Raw genomic sequence first — 23,552 nt, forward strand, 5'->3', positions numbered from 1 at the left:
CATTTCTAGTTTTGTGCACAAACTGTTTTTAGAAGAATCTGAAAAACTGTGAATGTATAATACGAATACAATATTTTTGGTATGATTTTTTTTTCCATCTGTGTGAACAATACATTTTGTTTTACCGCCCAACGTTGTATTTCTGTGCATGTAGAGTCTCTTTTGTTGCTGTACCGCATTATCGCTTGTTAATTTGTAAATGAAGGAGGGTCCTGCACTTCCTATTTTAGTTTTACAGTAACATTTACAGTCTCGGACGATGTCGGACACATGGAGCAACATTCAGGCACACAAGAAGCAGCTGGATTCGCTTCGAGAAAGACTACAACGACGACGGAAAGACCCCACGCAACTTGCTGCAGGTAACAGAAGAATGAAAGGCGGGATTTGCCATGACCACTGTGTAAAATGGGATCCAAACATTACTGGTTGGCTAGCGACCTGGAGGTTCACAACGAGACCCTTATGGTCCGACCCTCTAACCGATTGTTATAACAATAGATCAAGTCATTGGATACGGATGATAAAGTCTCGCCAAAATAGCATAATAGCTTCTTCTGTAACGAGGCTAGGTTATTAACGCGCATGCACTGCCCATGTAACGCGAGCTGAAAAAAATGTAATGCTTCCTATGTGATGCTTGCGTGTCTCCGCATCCCAGAGGTGGGCGGCAGCTCAGAGGGGGCTACAACCAGAAGTGACAGCCCTGGACCGTCCGTCCTGAGCCCCCAACCGGAGGAGACAGAGCGCCCGCCGGACCCTGAGCTGGAGAAGAGGCTGCTAGGTTACCTCTCTGACCTCAGTCTCTCACTCCCCACAGACTCCCTGACCATCACCAATGACCTCCACACGGTAAGTGGAAATTGCGTCAGAGGTTATTTTGTGTTGTGCTTGAACAAGATCAAAAGAGGAGGAGAGATCTAAAGATGGATCAACTTCTGTCCTTAAGGCAAACGTCATGGTATCCCCTGTCTCTCTCAATCATGTCCTCTCCTACCCTCAACCTTCCATGACCACTTGTCGATTTCTTCTTCTCCAGTCAGAAACTCCAGTCACTCATGGCTGCATCCAAAGCCTTCTCCTCAAGTTCTCTGCCCAGGAGCTGATAGAGGTCCGACAACCTTCCCTGGTCTCTTCATCCTCCACATCGTCCTCGCCCTCCACTCTGGTCATCTCCGTGGACCACACTAAACTTTGGGCCATGATGGGGGGCGGGGCCATAGCCCATAGAGCTGGAGTTAAGAGGAAAGCAGAGGACCAAATTCACCATAACAGAGTACCAGGCTCCTCACCTTCTCTTCAGAGCCCACCCTCCCCTCCGCCCACATCCTCCATCTCCCTGGCGCCAGCTTCCTCCTCCCAGATGGCCGGGTCCTCTGGCGGTGGAGGAGGCGGGGCGGATAAGAAGGGAAGGACCAATAAGGGGCTGTCGTCTCACCTGGACATGGAGATAGAAAACCTCCTGAACCAACAGTCCACCAAGGAGCAGCAGTGCAAGAAGGTGGGGATGGAGGGAGGGGAAAAGGAACAAAGCAAATGTATTTGAGGAGTCAGGTGGCTGAGCGGTTAGGGAATCGGGCTAGGAATCGGAAGGTTGCCAGTTCGATTCCCGGCCGTGCAAAATGACGTTGTGTCCTTGGGCAAGGGCACTTCACCCTACTTGCCTCGGGGGAATGTCCCCGTACTTACTGTAAGACCCTCTGGATAAGAGCGTCTGCTAAATGACTATTATTATTTTTATTTCAGTTGCATAAAAATGTTGCTGTGTTCACACTTTCTGTGATTCTTGTGATGAGGGTGGTCATTGTTTAGTAGTTGACGTGTCTCTGTGTGTGTGTCCGTGTGTGTCCGTGTGTGTGTCCGTGTGTGTCCGTGTGTGTGTGTGTCCGTGTGTGTGTCCGTCCGTGTGTGTGTGTGTGTGTGTCCGACAGGTGAGCAGAGAGATCCTGGAGCTGTTGAACACCAGCACAGCCAAGGAGCAGTCCATCGTCGAGAAGTTCCGATCGCGGGGGCGGGCTCAGGTCCAGGAGTTCTGTGACCACGGGACCAAGGAGGAGTGTGTCAGGTCCGGGGACACACCCCTGCCCTGCACCAAGCTACACTTCAGGTAAGTGCTTCTCAACCGTCCCCCCTGCATCTCTCCATGGTCTGAGCCTGGTCATTTTTATTCTAGTATCTAATAATCCAGAGTGGCTTTTTTATGGATATTTTTTGTTGATGCTTGACTACTTGTTCAGTCAACGCTCATTCACTAACAAATCCTGACCTTAGAGTTTTTTTTTGTAATATCAAAAGAGCTGCAGTTAATAGCTTATTACATCTGTATATCTGTTGAGGCCCCCTACAAGTGTTGCCTCTTGTGATTAGTTAATGTACACTTGACATGGTCCCATCTCATTGGCTGAACCCTGTCCTTCTACCTGTCACTCAGGCGGATCATCAACAAGCACACAGACGAGAGCCTGGGCGACTGCTCCTTCCTCAACACGTGCTTCCACATGGACACCTGCAAGTACGTCCACTACGAGATCGACGCCCCCCCGGAGATGGAAGGGGGTCTCCTGGGCCCCCAGGGAGCGGCGGCGGAGCTGGGGCTACACCAGGGGGACGCCGACAGCAATGTGGGGAAACTGTTCCCCTCACAGGTGAGATGATAGGCATCACGGGGGAAAGTAGAGGAGGATTAGAAGGAAGAAAACGTTTTGGAGTTACCTCGGCAACCGCTATGTACCTGCTCATCCTAGGGCTTTTAGAAAAGAGGGGGAAAGATACAGGGTAAGAGTTTGGCGTGTAGGGTGACTTAAGTGAGATGGGTGTATGAACTGGTTTTTGGGCATGGGTGTGTGTGTGTGTGTGTCTGTCTTTGTCCTCGTCCAGTGGATCTGCTGTGACATCCGTTACCTGGACGTGTCCATCCTGGGGAAGTTTGCCGTGGTGATGGCCGACCCCCCCTGGGATATCCACATGGAGCTGCCCTACGGAACACTGACGGACGACGAGATGCGGAAGCTCCACATCCCCTTGCTCCAAGACGACGGCTTCCTCTTCCTCTGGGTGACTGGCAGGTGGGACTACCAATCAGATCGCAGTGTAGTATGACAAGAGTCACCGTATGGGACAGATACTTGTGTAGTGAATTGAGAATGGAATTCTTAATACTCTTAATCTGCGTACTGATTCTGTTTTTGTGTTGCACCGTGCGTACATGTTATCTATCATGTTATTGATTTGCCTTGGTCTATCTCAACAGGGCTATGGAACTGGGTAGAGAGTGTCTCAATCTTTGGGGGTGAGTTTAGCTCTGTTCTGGTTTTTTTTGCTCGATCAGTAACACAGCAAAGTCAGGTCTGAATAGGGATACATGCTCCAGGTTCAACTTCCTCTCTCTCCTTATCATTTACTCTTTCTTTATCCCTCTCTCCTTCTTTCTCTGACTTGATCTCTCTCTCTCTCTCTCTCTCTCTCTCTCTCTCTCTCTCTCTCTCAGCTATGAGCGTGTTGATGAGATCATCTGGGTGAAGACGAATCAGTTACAGAGAATCATCCGTACTGGAAGGACTGGTCACTGGCTCAACCATGGGAAGGAGCACTGCTTAGTGAGTGTGTGCGTGTGGTGTTCTATGGTGTGTATGTGTGGTGTGCTGTTGTGTGTGTGTGTGTGTGGTTCTACATTATGTGTGTGTTTGGTTATAGGTTGGTGTGAAGGGAAATCCCCAGGGATTCAACAGAGGGCTGGACTGTGATGTCATCGTTGCTGAGGTGAGGGTTCTAACAAGTTCATTTACTTTTAAAAGTCTTGTTTTATCTTCTTGTATATGTATCCTTTTCCATGTCATTCCTGTAGTATTTACTATTATGTATTAATATAACTTCCTGTCTCTTTGTCCTTCTTTCCTGTCTCAGGTGCGCTCCACTAGTCACAAGCCAGATGAGATCTATGGGATGATCGAGAGACTGTCGCCAGGGACCAGGAAGATAGAACTCTTTGGTCGCCCCCACAACGTTCAGCCCAACTGGTGTGTGTGTGTGTGTATACAGATGTGTTGCACGCTTCTACTGTGAAGCAATGTTCATTTGTGTATTTGAAATCCTTCACTCTCTTCACCCTCTCACTACTTTTGTCTCTCTTTTTTTTCTCTCTCTCTGACAGGGTCACTCTTGGCAACCAGCTGGATGGAATTCACCTCTTGGACCCTGATGTTGTGGCTCGCTTCAAGAAGCAATACCCCACTGGGGTCATCTCCAAACCCAAGAACATGTAGGGATCATGTGGCCGTCATCTCCTGCCCTGAGACATGTGATGATCCAAGTAGCCAATGACAACCCAGGAAAGGACACTGTTTTCTTAGTCAGCTACGGACTGCCTTTCATGTTAAGTTTGTTTTTTTTAATATTTTTTTTTACTGATTTCAATGTTTTTGTAGTAAAAACTATTGGGAGTATGTTTGTCTATGACATGTAGATTGCTAAAGAATAAGTGAGAAAGAATAAACGTCTGTCATAAATCTGTCCTTTTAGCAAAAACACAATTTCAATGCACAATGAATTCACACCAAATCCACGGTTGCTTTCCATTTGATTGTAATTACCTTGTTAGTACATTTGTTTGTGTCAACGGCAACAAATATATTGTACACAAATCGCGGTATGGGGGAAAAATGTTGGCTTTATCTTGACACACAATTAAATTGTCATTTACATTTTTCTTCACAGTCATTAGGCATCATCATTCAGTTCATGAATTTTCCATACAATCTTACCCTTACTCGAAACCTATATCTATGCTTTGTACAAAAATATAAATTTATAAAATTCAGTTATAGGAGAGAAAGTGTTAAGATGCTACTTTTGAATTAAGAAAAAAGACAGTAAAGTTCAGGTTAGGTTAGAGGAAAGTAAAGGAAAACCCAATTTAAACACCAAAAGTAAATTATATTTTTTGTTGGTTATTGTTCTAAGTTCATTGATGTTATTCCCAGGTGCTTTTACATGCTAAAATCTACATATGTGTAAAATTTCTTCTTGTAACAAAAACACGTATCTGGGTTATACAAAATAATTCTGCCACATTTCCCTTCATTTTGAAAGATTGTTAGAAAAAGGCACAAACTAATTTCTGTCTCTTTCAACAGAAAAACAGCTGAACTGTAAAAGATTTGACAACCCCTTTTTTTCTTTTCTAGTAATGGCAGCAATTACAACAGTTAAAGCATTGGAGTGTGTCATGTTCAGTACTCGGCCTACATCTTCCAGACAGGTGTTGTAGTGACGTCTAAGTTGTGCAAACTAAGTCAGTAACATCCAGTCTAACTCTTTAAAAATTCAAAACACACAAAAAAGACTTTGTTCGCAAGCTGCATAAAGAAAATAAAAGGGATGTGACACAATTCAAGAGAAAGCCCACCTTTAAAAAGAAAATGAATCTATTAATAATGCACTTAGTTGGTAATGAAGGTGTAAACAATCTCCAATTTGTTCTCCTCTCATCACCCGGACAACCAGACATCTCCCACTCAAGTGTAAGACGAGTTACAATGTGCAGAGCAGAAATTCACATCCTAATAATCCCCCCTCCAAAAAAACTAACTGTACAGTTGTAGACTAGCTCTAAGACCAAAAAACATCTTCAGTCAACACTACACAGCCTTCAGCCTTGGGCAGAAGCTTCGCTCTGCTGTCTTTAGCTCCAGCTTTACACTGTCACTGCAAGGGCAAGGGATGGCGTACTGTGGCGGTTATATGTCACTGTGTTACAGGTGTGTGTAACCTAATAGGGCCTCAGGCCCCATGTTGCTCGGGCAATGACGACGACAGAGGGGAGGGGGGCTCCGTGGGTGACATCCTCAGCCTTTTAAAATGACGATGATGATGATGATGAAGGTTCATCAGTTGGTGGCATCCACGGCGTTGATGTTGCTGTTCATCTGGTGTCTGAAGGAGAGGCGCGCCTTAGTGGAGAAGTAGATCTGAGAGCCCCTCTGGCTGCCCCCCTCCCCCTCGCTGCTCCACGACGCCGTGGACGACAGGCGGGGCTTCATCTCCTCTACTGGCACTGGAGGGAGGGAGGGAGGGATAGGAATGAATTAGCTGTAGAAACGAACTTTTCATGAAAGCACGTCCCTGCATGCGACCTTGCACAAGAGGATTCCTTGAGACCGTTGTACATGCATAACGATATGTTATGTTTCAGCCTTCAGGCTTCATGACTTTGTATAACATAGTGTGCAATAATTATCTAACTCTCACAGGTGGAGTGGTTGAGTGACAGGCAAATTATTGGAAATGCATGCAATTCAATGGAAAACGTATATAAGATATAAGATGCATGCTGTTCTCCCACCTGGCTCTGGAGGGCGCTGTGTGCTCTTACAGCGCTCTTTACAACGCCTGTAAAAAGGGAAGCACTGGAGTACCTTCACACCCATAGATAAATTCTGAGGAAAGAGAGACAAAACCGTTGAATATAGAGGTAAACTAAGGTAGTCATACATTGGAGCGTCCATTTATAATGTTTAGATAAACATGAGGAATGTGTCAAAACAGAAGCATAAGTTCTCAGCACAGCTTTACCCGATCCAACCAGTTATCTTAAGTGTTTGTACAACCTTGAAGAAATGTATACAACTGACAAGATCTGTCATTGGATGTGGTGACTGAGCCTGTTTACCTTTGACCAAATATGGAAGACCATGAAGTCATTGTGTCTGTGTGTTACCACGCTGTGCAAACGCTCCTCCGGCAAACAAGGCTTTCATGAATAGAGTGTGTGATGAAGGCTTCTTATCTCATCACAGGGTCAAAGCATAATCGAATTAGTCCAGTCACTCTCTCAGAAGGGACAAGGCGCTCAGCGATGCTAATCTCTGTCCTTGTGTCTGGCCTGCTACGCACAGTTGACACCAAGCAGACTAGACTACCCTCCCTCCCCTCTCCCTCCCCTCTCCCCCCTCCCTCCCTCCCTCCCTCCCCTCTCCCTCCCTCCCTCCCTCCCTCCCTCCCTCCCTCCCTCCCTCCCTCCCTCCCTCCCTCCCTCCCTCCCTCCCTCCCTCCCTCCCTCCCTCCCTCCCTCCCTCCCTCCCTCCCTAGCTCCCTCCCTCTCCCTCCTTCCCTCCCTAGCTCCCTCCCTACCTCCCTCTCCCTCCTTCCCTCCCTAGCTCCCTCCCTCCCTACCTCCCTCTCTCCCTCCCTCAATACCTCCTGGTTAATCTACTCATTGTAAAATCCATTGGACGTCTATAGACGCCAGCGGACGAAGGAGACGGTGAACCCCTGTTCATTATGGGAGGGTTTGGGGGTGGTCTGACCCCCCTACTTAAGACTTGGACCCCCACAAAAGCAACAGGTCGGGGGGGTTGATACACGCCCTGGGGAAGAAGTTGACCCTCCCCGATTGTCATTTTATAATTCTCACTCTGATTGTAGAGGTCATACACATTAATTCTCGCCCCTTCTAGGTAGACAAGCAAGCAGGCAGATCGTATCATAGAAAGCACCAACAACTTGGAGCAGCAACTAATCCTCATTCCTCGCTATCTCTTCTAGTTCATGTCTATGTTGTGCTGTGTGACACACTTGTCTAAACATGCGCATGAAGAAACTAAATGTAGATGTTCTTGTTGGAAGGCGTACAGTAGGTAGGTGTCCTACTTTCCCCCTGCTTTTGTGTCTCATTAACAATGTCATGTATTGTTAACAGTGCCACATTACCTGGTTTCCCCTGAGCCGAGATCTGAGCTACCAGGGCTCACTGCTGCTCTTTGAACTGAGATCTACTTACTGTCTATCGTAGGCCTGATTTATGTCTGTTGCAGGACCAGTTTATCTCCAGTATCAACAGGTGCATGTGTGAACGCCCTTGTGTACTGTATATTAGCTCTTGTACTGTATATTAGCTCTGGTAGTGTATATTAGCTCTGGTACCGTATATAAGCTTGTGTACTGTATATTAGCTCTGATACTGTATATTAGCTTGTGTACTGTATATTAGCTCTGATACTGTATATTAGCTTGTGTACTGTATATTAGCTCTGGTACTGTATATTAGCTCTGGTACCGTATATAAGCTTGTGTACTGTATATTAGCTCTGGTACTGTATATTAGCTCTGGTAGTTTATATTAGCCCTTATTCTTCTGCCCTTGTCTATTTGTCCTTCCCTCCTTTGAAGAACAAGACATATTCACACGTCATCTTAATCAGCGTTGCCTGTTATAATCCAGATACACGTGTGCTGTTACCATCATGACTGTTTAGCCGTCATATTAGCTGCCATTGTTAGAAATAGAAAAAATACTCAAAAACAATCTTGACACAGTGTATGGTCTAGCTTCTTGTGGTTAAGAAGTTAAAAAGGGTCTTGTCATCTGCTATGGAATTCTTCCAGGAATAAAATGTTTATGCCAGAACTTAAAGGGGTAACCTGACAAAAGTTTGTTTCATTTACATTTTACATTTAGTCATTTAGCAGACGCTTTTATCCAAAGCGACTTACAAGAGAGAGCTTTACAAAAAGTGCATCGGTCAATCATCATAAACAACGAGATAGCCCCAAAAACATAGCGGGTAGCCAAAACATGAAGCATACATTGTGAAAAGCAAATAAGTGCCAATGGGTGGAACCAGAAAAGCATGTAGTCGTAGTTTCAGGAACTACGATAGCACTCAATTGAGTTTGTTGTTGTATGGGTGGTGTACAAAGAAGAGAAAAATAAAAAGTAGGGTGGGCAGGAAAAGATAACAAAATGGTTCTTGTAGAACACACTGTGCAGGGTTCTCAGCCAGAATTTCCCATGGTCCACAGCAATAAATTATTGGTGTATTAATAACCTCTCTCTCTCTCAAACACACAGGTCACTGTTGAGGAATTTTGGGCCCAGGTCATTATTACCCAAGTATCTCAGGGGGTCTGGCAGAGAAGAGGCACTACTGAACCCAGAACAAAAAACAACAAACAGTCAGTCTGCTCAGAGGAACAGCCAGTCAGTCTGCCCAGATAAACAGTCAACCAAACAGTCAGTCTGCCCAGAGGAACAGCCAGTCAGTCTACCCAGATAAACAGTCAATCAAACAGTCAGTCTGCCCTGAGGAACAGCCAGCCAGTCTACCCAGATAAACAGCCGGTCAGTCTACCCAGATAAACAGTCAACCAAACAGTCAGTCTGCCCAGAGGAACAGCCAGTCAGTCTACCCAGATAAACAGTCAAACAAACAGTCTGCCGAGAGGAAAAGCCAGCCAGTCTGCCCAGATAAACAGTCAACCAAACAGTCATTCCACCCAGAGAAACAGCCAGCCAGTCCAAGGATCCAACTACAATACGCTGCTGACATTAAACTTGGGAGGAAACGTGGAGAACAGTGGGCCCAGAGTTTGGCCCAGGCTTTTGGCTCCAGCCCCCTCCCTTCTTCAGTTTTTTTTCTTTTTCTTGCTAGTGACACGACCCTGCCTTAGCGACAGGACCCTCCCCTAGTGACAGGACCCTCCCCTAACCACAGGCCTGTGGAGACGTGAGAGACGTGCCGCTCGGTGCTCTCCTACTCACACAGGTCACCCAGACACTCCGTCATTCTGCTGGGATTGCTCAACCGCAAATACGCACATCGGTTCTACACTTGATACATTTAAATGAAAGATATACAAGATGTAGAAAGATATACGAAATAGACTGAGGCTATTGGTTGGTTGTTTAAATGATTGATTGATTGGTAGACTGTTTATTTGATTGATTGATTGATTGATTGGTAGATTGATTGTTTGACAGATAAACTGTTGTAGTAGCCTTCAGCAAAACGTTTGTGATCGATGAGTGTGTGTCAGAGAGTGCGATAACGAAAGAGAGACAGACGTGTGTGTGTTTGTTTCTGGCACTGATTGGAGTTCACATTGTTTACTGGAGAGATGCCAGCTTCATTATTTAATGAATCAACACAACTCCACTATCCTGTACATCTCCCTACTCTACAGCCACATGACCTTTACTCAATTTTAACCACAATGTCTCTGCATGTGTCTATATATACACAATACAAATTCAATTATACAATGAGGGGTACATTTTGTCATCAGATCAGAACTAAGATTTGTATTTTGAAGTCATCTGTGCAACTCTGCACGTAGAGTACCTGTAGAAGGATGTGTGTCTACTGGTGGACCTTGCCCTTTCCATTTCAACCCTGTTTCTAACCGCTTGTGGGAAACAGAGGTGTATAGGCCTGTGCTCTTTAACATGCCTCATCAAGCCCTAGCCCCAGCCTCAGATCCAGCCTCAGATCCAGCCTCAGATCCAGCCTCAGATCCAGCCTCAGATCCAGCCTCAGATCCATCCCCAGCCTCAGACCCAGCCCTAGCCTCAGATCCAGCCCTAGCCTCAGACTCAGCTTCAGATCCATCCTCAGCCTCAGAAGCCAGCCTCATATGCAGCCTCAGATCCAGTATGTTGCAACTATTGGTACCCACAAATTTGGAGCCCTCCCTAAACCTGCAATCCAAAATGAACAAGCAGTTTGTTTTGAAAGGTGACTCACAAACCTCTCACCCTTAGATAAACCACAGAGGTTCTGGTGCAACAGAACAGAACGTCTTTCAGCGAAGACAAAGAAGACTAGTTAGTTAGCCTAAACGTTTGAAACAACAGGTAGGCTATTGTTATACTTTCCCAAAGGAACAGCTCTTGTCAAAAATACACATATTGATTTATGACTGTTGATAGCTGTAGAACTCCCAGGGAACACTAGTTCACTGGGAAAAGTCTTTAGTCTCAGTTAATAGCAAGCATTGCATTTTAATGCATGTTTCCCACAATATGTCAGCCAGTTGGCCTGTTCTCTACAGTTAAGTTCAGGGTGCCTGGGGGAGAGAGTGTGGCAATTCCACAGAATGGAAACATCGGTTCTGAAGTAACGCACGCAGGCAAATCAGTTAAATGAAGTGACAAACCATAGCTAGACAGGCTAATGTGGGATTGAATTATCGGCTAGTGTAATAAAGAGTATTACTTCCATCTTTCTGCCCCCCCCCCACCACCACCACCACCACCTCTCTGTAAACGCCCCCCTTCTCAATTTGTGTCACATTAGTCTCCCTCTCACTTTCTCATGTCCTGTTTTCTCTCGCTTTTGATATCCACGGATTCACAACTTCTTCCACTTCTCTAAATAACAGCCGTTTTCTGAAAGCCGAGAGGGCGTGCCGCTAAATAATAAATAAACTAGTGCTGTTTACGTCGGGAGTTACACAGCATGCTCAGGAAGTCACGGTATAAATTATTCTGTGTAAAAAACAAACATCTCTTACATAAACGTTATAGCTTACATCATCGAACTTTAAAAGAAGATGACTGCCAAAAGGTGTGTATTAATGAATTATGATATAATACAGGGTAATCATAGGCAACGTGGTGGCTGAATAATAGCCTGTGGGAGACCATCTACTTGAGGTTTGACAAACCCTCCTACAGCAGAAGAACCGACAAGTGTAGTTTACTTTGCGCGCTTCTAAGAAGATTCTGTCTCCCGGACACACCTCCTACCTCGAGCCAGTTCATAGAACTCGTTAAACAACGCTCCCAGTAAGCTTTAACTTTTATAAAATAGTCTGTTTATTGACACTTGTTTTAAAATGTTTTGGTGTCAAGGCGGCCGCATGTGAAAACTTTTCTCAGTGGCAAAATATGCTGCTAATTATAATGGCATACAATAAACTACAATGTGTCTAAAATATATAATCTGTGTCAAATATAATCTACTCTCTACTCAAATTGTGCTAATAAAAGCTCATTTAACCTACCTGATGCTGACACTTGATGAGACGAAATTTTGCACGGTCTTGAGACTTGGTTTGTCTACGTGCTCCAATAACTTCGAGATGATTTCAGCAAACAACTGTTCTTTCTGATTAAGACAAGAAACTCTTCATCAAGATGCAGTGTACGGGACGGCAAACGAATTCTGGAGCGCTTGCAGAGACGAAACTTTAAATAGCAAATCCCTGGAACATGGCCATGAGACACGCCTTCCTCTATCTCCCCCTTCTCCTCTCTTTCCCTCCCTTTCTCCCCCCTCTCTATTTTCCTTTCATGATGATAATTCAAATAATTGATATGATAATCAAATACATTATGAGCTTGAAAACAATATCATAATCTCTCTCGCTCTTTCTCTGTTTTTTTTTTCTCTCTTTCTCTCAATGCCTTCTCAGCTCCTCTTCCTTCCCTCTAACTGTGTCGTATCACTTTGATTAGACTACTGAACATGTTTCCACTTGAGCCATTTTGGTTCACAGGCACACAACAGTGAGAAGAGCTACTGTAATTCATGTCACTACCACTGGACTGCAAGGATTTATGTGTTGAACACTTTGTGTGTACAACAACCCTGAGAGTCATCAGAGAGCGGTAGAGTTGAGGTTACGTTTACCTAGAAGTTTCCGTCCATGCATCAACTGAAAACAAGCGTAGAGCAAAACCTTTGGAGTTGCATAAACAACACTCATCTTGGGACCCGAGTGAGGATGAAGGAACAGAATTAAGGGAGTCTGTGTTTTGTATCCCCTTGCTGAGTGACCTAATGGGTGTTAATGTGCTGCAATTGGTCATTGTGATGTGAATCTCTTAAAAAGGGACCAACCGAAGTGCTGTGTTTGGTCATAAAGTTCAGTGATGTGCTATGTCAATATGTGGTTATTATGTCAGCTGTTATTCCATGTTTTCCGAATTCCTTTTCGTTTAAACAAAATGGAGACATTCAAACGAGTACATGCAATGCAACATCCCTCTTCTTACCTCCACCTCAACGGTGTGGACATCCAACTTTGTGTGGACATCCACCTTTATAGTGTAAACATCCACCTCCGCAATGTGGACATCCAGCTTTATAGTGTGTGACCAGTTTATTGTCGTTTACTACCCTTTCATGCTCTGAGGGCTTAAAGGATTTTAATCTCAGCGTCTTGAGAAGAAGCCCTACCAGGGCAGATTTACCTCAGTGGAAATTTACCCAGAAGATTTCTATGAGTAAGACTGATTAGAGTGTTGCCAAGAAGTAGCCCAGGCAACAGGCAAGCTAGCAAGTGCAGTTCTCACTGTAACCACTCCTCACATTGTCATGGAAACAACAGGGCCACAGTTGGCACCAGTGACATTAAGGTTTGCACAATCACTTTTAATCGAAGATTTAAAATGTGACATGCATGTCAGCATGACCTGCATGCATGTTTCTTCTGTATGTCTATGCATAGTTTGGTTATGATGGTATAGACAAACAATGTTAATATTCACGTAATATTTTGGATTAAATATACAGTGCATCACTGCATGCGCAGTATCAAACCCATGCTTCATGTTTGTGTGAATAGTATGGTCAACGACAGGGAATGGGAGAGAAGGGGTAGATTACATTCATACATACAGACACAATGCAAAAACTAAAATCCTAGCACGAAAAATGATCTTCAAAAATCTTCTAAGCAAAGAAACTTAAAATAGATATATTATTGCAAACAAATCTGCCAATGGGGTAAGCATATTTGTCGATAAGTTTTTGCAGTGTATAGATTTTGACCGACCTACTGCTATGTTAGTGTGGCAGCACTCATTGCTATGGGATATTCCATCTGAAGCTGACCTTGCTCGAGTCTGTCAGTCTGATTCTCCAGAGGTAGTGACAGCACCTGTTCCACATTTTACTGCAGCTTTATATGATCCACCCTTGGCAGCGCACATCTTTCCCACTCTGACACAATCCCTTTCACGCTCTCTGTCTCTCTGTCTCTCTATCTCTCTATCTCTCTATCTCTCTGTCTCTCTGTCTCTCTATCTATCTCTGACCTCATGTCCTTTATACATGTATCTTCCTCCCTCTCTCATCACTATCTCTCTCTCTGTCTTACTCCGGGTGCAGGCGAAGGGCATCTATATCAAGGTGGGTCAGTGTTTCAAGGTAAAGTCAACTGGCTGTGGATCATTAACAGGCATTGGACTTTGGTTGGCAGCCGTATCATTCTAATGGATTGGATCCTTTGGTGCTCCTGATATCCCATATTAGCTTTGTAGAAGGAGACAGACTCTAGGGAGACACACAAAGTCTCGCACAGAAGGATATTTGAAGTAAGCTCATCAGTTTGCAGAGTGGGAGTGGGGGTCGGGTGGGGTTCGTTTAAATGAGGCCTTGTAAATGATGACGGTTTTGTTAGGTTGTTGTGTACTGTGTTCAATCACTGTGACTCTTCTGTGTGACTCCCCAGATCCCCCGAGTCCGATCCTTATAAGAAGGACTGAGTGTTTCAGCCAGTTCGATCTCTCTCTCTCTCTCTCTCTCTCTCTCTCTCTCTCTTTCTCTCTCTCTCTCTCTCTCTCTCTCTCTCTCTCTCTCTCTCTCTCTGTCTGTCCCTCTCTTTCTATCTCTCTCTCTACCTCTCTCTCTATCCATCTCTCCCTCCCTCTCTCCGCTCTCCCTCCCTCTCTCCGCTCTCTTTCTCTCTCTCTGTCTCTCTCTCTCTCTTCCTCTCTCCCTCTCTCTCTCTCTTTGTCTCTCTCTCTCCCTCTCGCTCTCTGTCATTAAGGGGCCTCTATGATGACAGTCATGTATCATTAAACTGAACACAACTACTGTATCCTTTAGCTTGGCAGGAAAAAGAGGACTTCGCCAGAGAGGCATCCCCATTGGCTTAGAACATTATTGTGATATCAGTTACCCAAGTCTAAATGGGAAAAATTGAATGGATATTAGAAAAGTTACTTCACCTGCTGTGAATCTGTAACACTTAAGCTATTTGGTCTAGGATAACATACTTGCACTTGCAAGGGAAGGGAAGAGGACAAGAATAGCAACACAGACCCACATGTACGTGACCACACGCACACACGCACACACACGTACAATACACACACACACATTCAAGTTATTCTAGCTTTGAGTTGATCATTCTCTACTTTTTCCATTTGTATCTTCTATGGAAATGTGGGTAAATGTTATCTTATTTATAGCCTTGACACACACAAACACATAGTTTAAATGTTGTCGATGGGTGGCAGGGTAGAGTGATGGTTGTTGCAGGAGGGTGATGATGGCAGAGCTTCGTCTTCACTGTAACTTGTGAAGTATCAAGAATCTGGAGCTTGAACGCTTCGGTGAGATTTCACATCAAGCAGAAGATCATGACCCAACGCTGTTTAGCCCTTATCAGTTTAATAAACATTTACACTGGTTGGTTTTGAAAAACCTGCGTTGATTATATTGTTGCAGCCAAGAGAGGTGATCATCGCTCTTCCGTCGGTTCTCTCAATAACTGCAGCTATCTAAGACCACATTCATTTTCATTCACCTTTATGTAACTGACTACCTGGATAGGTTAACTTTTTTGTTGTATTGTGTCAACAATTTTGTCAAGTCTAATCCAACACCAGATCAGATCACGTTGTGTCCAGACTGAACAGTTTTATGCAAAGCAGAGCTATGAAGTCTTGCTAATGAGTATTTACTCCCCCCTGCCCCTTTTCTCCCTTCCTCCTCCCCCTTTGTTCTCTCTTGCCCCTCAGAGCTCAAGAGGTTCCCAGACCCCAGGGTCTTGTTGGTCTTGGCAAACATCACGTACTCTGGGACAGACTGGTTCAAGTCGCCTTGTGCTGGTTTTAGGGTCCAGTAGCACACTGGGGAAGTCATGTCCCGCCTTCCTCTTTCTTTTCTCCTTCTTCCTCCCTTCTGAGCCACCCAACCCCCCTTCCCCTCCCCTTTGTTTTGGCCCCTGGCCTTGTTTCCTTTGGTCTGAGCACAATCAAAACAACCGAGGACGAGGACCACGAGATCCATCAAATCATATAATCAAATGTGATGGGAATTTTAATTATTTTCGGAGATTTATCAGACCCATTTACTTTGGCCTGCAGTGCAGAACCAGACAGTGTGTCCTATAATTATCTGTATCTTTGTGTTGTCATGTGTTTTCCTGTGTGCTGCATGGGCTGGGACTGGTCAGGGAGCAGAGGAAATATAATTACTGAGCGGTCAGTGCCGGGTTAGGGACACTTCTGAGTACACCACTCTGTTTAGAACACCAGGTGTGTTATTCTGTGGTCGACGATCTGCTGACTGTGTGCATCTGCTCATCCCCGAGGGGAGGAACAACACCGGCATGTAGAATGGAAAAATACATGCCTAGTTAGTTTATTTGTGTATGAGACACATGTCCAAGATACACCGCTCATTGAGTACATTGTGCGAGGGAAATATTCGTTTGTCTGTAGTTTGTCAAACCTTGTGTACTGTCTTAAATGATGTGTGGTCTGCACCACTGATGATTAATCCTGTGCTGTGACCAGTCCACACCAGTTGCGTCCTGGATGGCTTGTGTTCTAGAATGTCTACGTTCTTTCAAGGTTGGGGGAGGGGTGTGTGTGTGTGTGTAGGAGGGGGTGGGGTGGGGGGGAACTCGTGTGTGATTATTTCTACAGCCTGTCCTCACTAGTCCACACCAGTTCCAACCATAACCCTTTCTAACCCCACCAGGAGGGCCTGGTGTTTCACAGTGTCACAGAGTTCTGTCTGTCATGGTTGGGAGGAGAAGGGGAGGGGGAAAAGAGGGTCGTTTTTGGAAAAAAGGGGTTCAGAGCCTGAATAAGGGGTCCCGCGCATTAATGAGAGCAGAAGGCGGACACAAGCAAACATTTGGCTTCACACTTCACTGGCTATCGCCCTCTCGCTGTGTCTGTCTGCTCTCTCTCTTTTGCTTTCTCTCTCTCTCTCTCTCTCTCTCTCTCTCTCTTGCTCTCTCTCTCTCTCTCTCTCTCTCTTGCTCTCTCTCTCTCTCTCTCTCTCTCTCTCTCTCTCTCTCTTGCTCTCTCTCTCTCTCTTGCTTTCTCTCTCTCTTGCTCTCTCTCTCTCTTTCTCTCTCTCTCTCTCTCTCTCTCTCTCTCTCTGTCTCTTGCTCTCTCTCTCTCTCTCTCTCTCTTGCTCTCTCATCACCCCAGTTCACGTCCCCTCTTTCCCCCTCTCCCCCTGTGAGCCTTCATTACTACTGGTCCCCTGCTTTTCTCTTTCTGTCTTTCTTTCACTCCATCTCGATCTGCGGGAGTGTGCTTTGCATGAGAAGTAGCTCAGAACAGACCCACTGCACCTCCTCTTCTCTCTGTCCCCCCTTTGCACTTTCTTTCTTTCTGTTTTGTTTTTCTTTCTTCTCTTTTCACATCTGTTTTCGTCCACCGGCCGCTGTCTCATGCTCAGTGCGTCCAATCAGATTTGAGGTGTGCTGATCATAGGGTTTTCCTTTTATACATTTTGCCAGCCCTGCACTTACTGATGACCGCGCTACGCTGAGCATTCCTGCCTGTATCTCTCACTCACCCAGTCTGGGCAAACATGCAGCCCTCTAGTCTGACTTGCTACTTGAGATGCCGTCTATATTTACTGTGCAGCGCGCCACATAGGGTGTTTATTTCCAAAGTTAGGTAACAATTATCACAAAGCAGCTCTATGGCAACAACAGATCAGAAGCTTAACCTGACTTAAAGTCCTTTGGACGTTGTTTTTTATAGCTGAGTTGCATACAGTGACCACTGGGGGAGCCCTGACCCCACCCTGCCTCACAATCCTGTTAGTTCTGCATGTCTGCGTCTAATGGAAACTGGAAAAACCTTGCAAAAGCAGCGTCAGTGAGTGACCCAAGACCGGTCAGTGGCTCTGTCCCAAAGTCCCAAAGTTATTGAAGTGTATGATTAATTGTTCACCGTAGGGACATAGAACACTGAAGCTTTCTTTAAAATCGTGTTTTCCTGTTGCATAAGAGGGTTACAGCTTTGTCGTATGGGTTCCTGTCAGTAATCCATCTGCATGCGGCCCATGCTGCCTCGGCCCCTGATACATTTACCCAACCACAAGACAAGACCTCCACTTTTAATTATTAATCAGCTACTCTTTTGTTTTTGGGGGGGACGGTTTTTATTCCAATCATCTTGTCCGATCATGAAAAATAACATACAAAGGATCATTTTGACAGAGGCAAAGAAGTCACGTGATGTGAGAGTTCCGCTCCTGTGACGTACAGTGCATGTTCTCTCTGTGGACGCTCAATATAGGACCAGACTTAAGAGAAAGCCTTAATGTCCTATGCGCGAGGGCAATTTGTAGTACAGCACAAAACTCAGTGTCTGGCTACTGGCTGACACTCTCAATAATACATACCGAAGGAGAATCAAACTTAATAATTCAACAACAGGGAAACACGCAGAAGACTAGCTCACGTATGACTCTGAGGGTTACATCATACATTTGGAGATGTGACGTGACCAATCTCTGTCAAGGCACTGGAGAAAGAACTGGAACATGAAGAGACACAAACGACACAGCGGCAGAGAAGATGATTGTAGGAAGCCTCTTGCTGAGGAGCCTTTATCTCCACCCTCCAGGATCTTTTACAATCCACCCTCGTCCTGTAGAGTGGGGAGAGGAAAGAAAAAACGTAGAGTTTACAGTCTGATCTCACGTTGTGGAACTTCAGACTTTCCCTCGTTAACATTCTATTTTCTATATTCTAATCTGTGGATTTCAAGTTAATTCCATTCCATCATAAACATCAGTGATAGAGGCAGCGAAGGCCAATAGAAGACTCTTCTGCATGTGAGTTGGATCATTGGAGTTCCATATTAGAGTTATCGTTACATACCACTATATTGATACCGGATGTTCTGGTTTACATATTTATCTCACTGAGTAAATGTGTACACTGTAAAGCCCTAAGGTGAAGTCACACAGCAAGGAATGTGTTGAGGCGATGTGGAGTATCTGGTGGTTCATCAGACCTTAATCCATGTGTATGTTCAACCAGCAGTTGAACATACATTTGGAGCTTAATCTTCAACTGGTAGGCCGATTTAGTTTGCCAAGTCAGACCTATAGCGATGGTCAGTCATCAATTGCATTTTTTTTGTTGCCAAATCATCAGATTGTCATGAGAAATTGATATCATTTCAGGTGAACGTCTACATAGAGTACTCTTCCGCTTCCACGTCACTCAGTTAAACCATGTTGTGCAATATGGCAGTGCTGGCTTTCCACCCCAATCTCCTGCTCCACGAATCACGAATCGGGGGGGGTTCGATGGCTGAGCGGTTAGGGAGTCGGGCTGTTAATCAGAAGGTTGCCTGTTCGATTCTCAGCCATGGAAAATGACGTTGTGTACTTGGGCAAGGCACTTCGCCCTACTTGCCTCGGGGGGAGAATGTCCCTGTACTTACTGTAAGTCGCTCTGGATAAGAGCGTCTGCTAAATGTAATGCAAATGAACCAACATAGGTCAAAACCCAACAAACCACCCCATCATTCACACCGTCAACAAACGTTGGGCCGCCGTGGCGACATCAGGGGTGACGTTTTACCTCCTTGCTGTCGCGGCAGTCCCCGCAGATGCAGCCCACGCAGCCGTTGACGACCTGGATGCCGCAGAGGACGAGCTGCAGCAGGCCCAGGCACAGCGTGATGGCGAACAGGACGATGTGCCACAACGCCGCGTTGACGGGTTGAAGGCACAGGGCCCACAGGGAGTGGTCTACCAGGTAGCTGCTGTTTTGACTGGGGAGGGAGGGAGTCAAAAGGAGGAAAGACAGAGGTAACAGGTGAGATCACGTGTGGTGAGGCACCCCTGTAGCTCACTGGGTGAGGACATTACTGCTGCTGTGACTTCATGTCACCGACTCTACTGGAAATATTTGCAACAGCACATGGTGCACTTCAAACACTCAGGAAGACATTTCATGTCACGTCATTATTCTGACTATATATTTATATATTTTTCTCATTGTACGGAGTAACTTTTTTTAACTGTACACATGACAATAAATATCTTGAATCTTGAATTAAGGCTAATGCCGTAGAGATGAGGGAGAGGACTAGCTTAGAGTGTCACATCATGTGTTGAAGATCTGGTGACCAGGATGGTCTGCATGCCCCCACGGGTCAACCGATACTAATACATCTCACTGTGTTTGAGGTGGTATCTGGGATCATGTGTGCTGCACTGGTCTGACACTACAGATACACTTGGCCTAATAGAAACGTGGGCTCCTCACCATGAGGACTGACCATGGTGTAGTCCGCCATCTACTGGCTGTTAAGATGTACTACACTTTCTATTATTGCAAGGCTGCTGCTGAAATGGGGAAATCAAATGGTCACAAATGTAAAGATAAGATAACAGGCAGACAGGCATAGGGGCAGGCGGGAGGTAGAGAGGTAGAGAAAGAGAGAGACTTTTACCTTGGGGGGTTTTCAAAGGGGTATGTCCAATCCATCCCTTCGGCTGTCAGACACTTGGGTCCTATAGCCAGCCCTGCAGAGGATACACTGGTGCAGTAGATCGCTCCGATTACGCCAAACGCAGATGAGAAGACAGAGTTCAACATCTGCTCAACACACACACGTGCGCACACACACATGCACACACACACACATGGACACACACACACAGAGAGGGAGGGGGAGGATGTGTGAGAAAGAGGCTCGACTAAGTACATGTAATGATGCATCATTGACACTATACTTACACACTATGTACATACTCTTTAATCATTATGGACTGACTGTGGTGTTCACTCAAATAAAGCTGTCAAGCCCATACAATAGAGAAAAGAAACACCATTGTATCAACAGGACTTAATGGTTACAATTTTAAGGTAATAAACAATTCTGTTCTTATCGCAACTTCCCGGTCTTGAAGAAACTTCCTCCTTTCTCTAACGATCCACGTGTGACTGTACTCACCCGGCAACGGTTGCCACAGCAACCTGCTCCGCAGCAACCCTTGCCCCCGGCTCTGATAGCTGAGCAGCTGGGACACAGCATCTGAAATATTCCATACACACAGGATATTAACTTTATTAGTCTGGTCCTCGTTAATCACTGACATTACTACTGTAATATACAGACTCTGGAGCCATTCTCGTTATTTGTTGTTGGTTATTAATTGTATAAACTTCAGGAAGTTGATTGTTGTAGTTGAAGGGTCTTTAATTGCCCTCCAGTCTATGTATGGGTGGGTGTGCCCCTGATTGTGTATGTGTGTGTGTGCATGTATCCCCTTATCTCCTAAGCCAATATTTGTGAATAGTGAATCCCATTTTCACGTTCCAAAGTACGAGGACTGTACAGGGCTCTTTATCACAGTGCTGAGAGGTGATACTCTGAGGTACAACGAAACGCCGGCTTGATGTAAAGTTAAACCAGATAACAATTCACACCATTATATAAACATCAGAGGACCCTATGACGAGAATCAAACAGCACCTCTCAATCAGTCCACCATCGACCAGCGAATGACTACGGATACAGAAACTAAAGAGTACAGACATCCTAAAGACTCAGGACAGCTTCTGACTCAGAGATGGTGTCAAAAGAGTCTGAACGGTGGGGGGAAGTAAAGGTGTTTCCCTGTCGAGTTGACTTTGGCGAAACATTAAGCTGTGAAGGATGCACCTCAAACGTAAACCACTCGAAGGTGTATAGTTAAATACAATTAAATAAAGATTTTGTTTTGAGTATGGATTAATTCACTTCACTCTACTACTAACACTGAAGAAAAGACACAAGCGCGCCTTATTAAGCCAGCCGAACAGGCTATTAAAGCACGAGAAAACACACAGAGAGACAGATTAACAGATAGCCATACTAATTCCGCCACCCCCTGTGCTCCAATACACTACCTTTGCTTTCAAATAAACACACACACACACACATAATGAGAGTGTGCGTTACTTACAAAGAGGCCTCCCCCGATGAGGCCCCCCATCAGCCAGACCTGGAGGGAGATGTGGCTGTTCTCCTGGCCCTCACCATTGGGGAAGAACAGCAGCAGGTTGGCGATCATGCAGCAGAAGGCCGAGGGCAGCAGGATCAGGCCCACCAGGCGGGCACACTTCCCCGTACAGCACATGGTCTCCTCCTCTGTCTTTCGTTGTTTTTCGTTGGTGTTTTCTTGCTGTCGTTCAACCGGTCCCCCTTTTTCCCCACGCTTTTTTTCTGCTTCCCCTCTCTCTCTTCCTCTTTTCTATTCCTCTCTCTTCCCTCTCTCTATTCCTGTTTCTATTCCTCTCTCTTCCCTCTCTCTATTCCTCTTTCTATTCCTCTCTCTTCACTCTCTCTATTCCTGTTTCTATTCCTCTCTCTTCCCTCTCTCTATTCCTGTTTCTATTCCTCTCTCTTCACTCTCTCTATTCCTCAGTCCAATACCAAACGGTGCTTTGGTAAGGTGGAGAGAAAGAACGACACCCGTTGACCGACCAAAGTGTGATCTGAGGGAGAGAGACTGCTCACCGCTCTCAGCCGAAACACAAACAGAGTCACACAACAGCAGGACGGTGTTAGAGGTGATGTGACTCAGAAAGTTCTTCGACGACTGTAAATAATATCCTCCTCTTTGTATCGAACTCCCTACAACTGGACAGGGGTGCCCTATGGAAGACGAGAGAATGAATCTAGAAATCCAGAATGCCCTTTGGTACCTGTTCATCTAATTTACACACCTATATTAATGACTGACGTTTATGGTCTGCAAACAAATCATGCGCAGGGAGGGGAGTCACGTCCCAACCTAATAAGGTAGGCTATTTTTGGCCAAACGAAACTGCAAAAGACATGAAAGAAGTGGAGACTAAAACAGTGTGTAGAGTCAAGGACACATTTAGTTGATGAATACATACCAGACCCAGAAATACACTGGATCTACTGAGGAGATCATTACATTACATTACATTTAATCATTTAGCAGACGCTTTTATCCAAAGCGACTTCCAAGAGAGAGCTTTACAAAGTGCATCGGTCACTGATAACAACAAGATAGCCCCAAAACATTGCGGGTAGCCAAAACATGAAGCACATATTGTGAACAACCAAAAATAAATGCCAAAGGGAAGAACCATAAGAGCATGTAGTTAAGTAAGTTACAATTAAACAACATGAATCGCTATAAGTGCAAGTGTACCTGTAGAAAAGCAAGCAGCAGTAAAAAATAAGATAAACAAAAATGAAATAATTTGCAGCGAGTACAACAGTTTAAATCAGTTACCCCTAAGCAACAAGAGCAACAAGTCTCTAAGCAAGAGTCATTGTGATCCTGTTTGTTGTTTTCAAAATGAAAATAAATAAAGTCCCCTTTCATAAAGTTGTATTGCAGGTGATATGACTTTATTGGTGTCAAAGTGCTGGAGAAAAGCCTAATGAAGCTAGGTCTAATGTTACACTAAACTTGATTGCGCTGACCATCTGCATACTGGGCCAGACTCCAGAAATACTTAAAGGTGTGAATTCCTTAAGCTTCACTTCAGCAGACCACGTCATTTCAGAATCAAATGTGTTGGACATTCCATCCATGTGACCTGTGTCCAACATTCCATTCTTCTCTCATTGAAACCAAATGTCCAAAATGTAATCCCTTGTCTGAATATATAAGGAGATACAAGAAATACAGGTAAACATGTCAAATACAGGTAAACATGGGAGTTAGCCAGCACAGTAATACTGGAGAGACACACAACTTCTCACCTCCCAACCCCCACGCAAAATACCTGAAGTGTTGCAC

At 45.1% G+C, this 23,552-nt stretch overlaps 3 protein-coding genes across 4 annotated transcripts; 1 reads left to right on the plus strand and 2 right to left on the minus strand.

Annotated features, from left to right (window-relative positions):
- The first annotated feature begins 27 nt into the window (after nt 1-27).
- Nucleotides 28-4,509, plus strand: mettl3 (methyltransferase like 3). Its single transcript, XM_084691297.1, has 11 exons — nt 28-362; nt 662-852; nt 1,040-1,501; nt 1,932-2,107; nt 2,432-2,645; nt 2,878-3,065; nt 3,251-3,289; nt 3,488-3,596; nt 3,694-3,759; nt 3,904-4,016; nt 4,151-4,509. Exons 1-11 carry the CDS (start codon nt 260-262, stop codon nt 4,260-4,262), a joined length of 1,773 nt encoding a protein of 590 aa, XP_084547423.1. The 5' UTR covers nt 28-259; the 3' UTR covers nt 4,263-4,509.
- Nucleotides 4,510-4,646: 137 nt separating this feature from the next.
- On the minus strand, nt 4,647-11,949 carry LOC146222005 (uncharacterized). Of its 2 annotated transcripts, XM_084691303.1 has the most exons (3): nt 11,782-11,949; nt 6,341-6,434; nt 4,647-6,052 (listed from the first exon to the last, which is right to left on the minus strand). In XM_084691303.1, the coding sequence occupies exons 2-3, from the start codon at nt 6,423-6,425 to the stop codon at nt 5,886-5,888; spliced, it is 252 nt and encodes an 83-aa protein (XP_084547429.1). In that variant the 5' UTR covers nt 6,426-6,434; nt 11,782-11,949; the 3' UTR covers nt 4,647-5,885. The 2 variants fall into 2 exon arrangements, with proteins under 2 accessions (XP_084547429.1, XP_084547428.1); XM_084691302.1 differs by lacking the exon at nt 11,782-11,949 and having other exon boundaries at nt 6,341-6,913.
- Nucleotides 11,950-17,900: 5,951 nt separating this feature from the next.
- tm4sf5 (transmembrane 4 L six family member 5) lies at nt 17,901-22,385 on the minus strand. Its single transcript, XM_084691625.1, has 5 exons — nt 21,735-22,385; nt 20,741-20,821; nt 20,237-20,382; nt 19,360-19,552; nt 17,901-18,415 (listed from the first exon to the last, which is right to left on the minus strand). Exons 1-5 carry the CDS (start codon nt 21,906-21,908, stop codon nt 18,398-18,400), a joined length of 612 nt encoding a protein of 203 aa, XP_084547751.1. The 5' UTR covers nt 21,909-22,385; the 3' UTR covers nt 17,901-18,397.
- Nucleotides 22,386-23,552: the final 1,167 nt, after the last annotated feature.

Source organism: Hypomesus nipponensis, chromosome 25 (assembly GCF_054491055.1).
Source record: "Hypomesus nipponensis isolate SF chromosome 25, ASM5449105v1, whole genome shotgun sequence".
NCBI classification, from domain to species: domain Eukaryota; kingdom Metazoa; phylum Chordata; class Actinopteri; order Osmeriformes; family Osmeridae; genus Hypomesus; species Hypomesus nipponensis.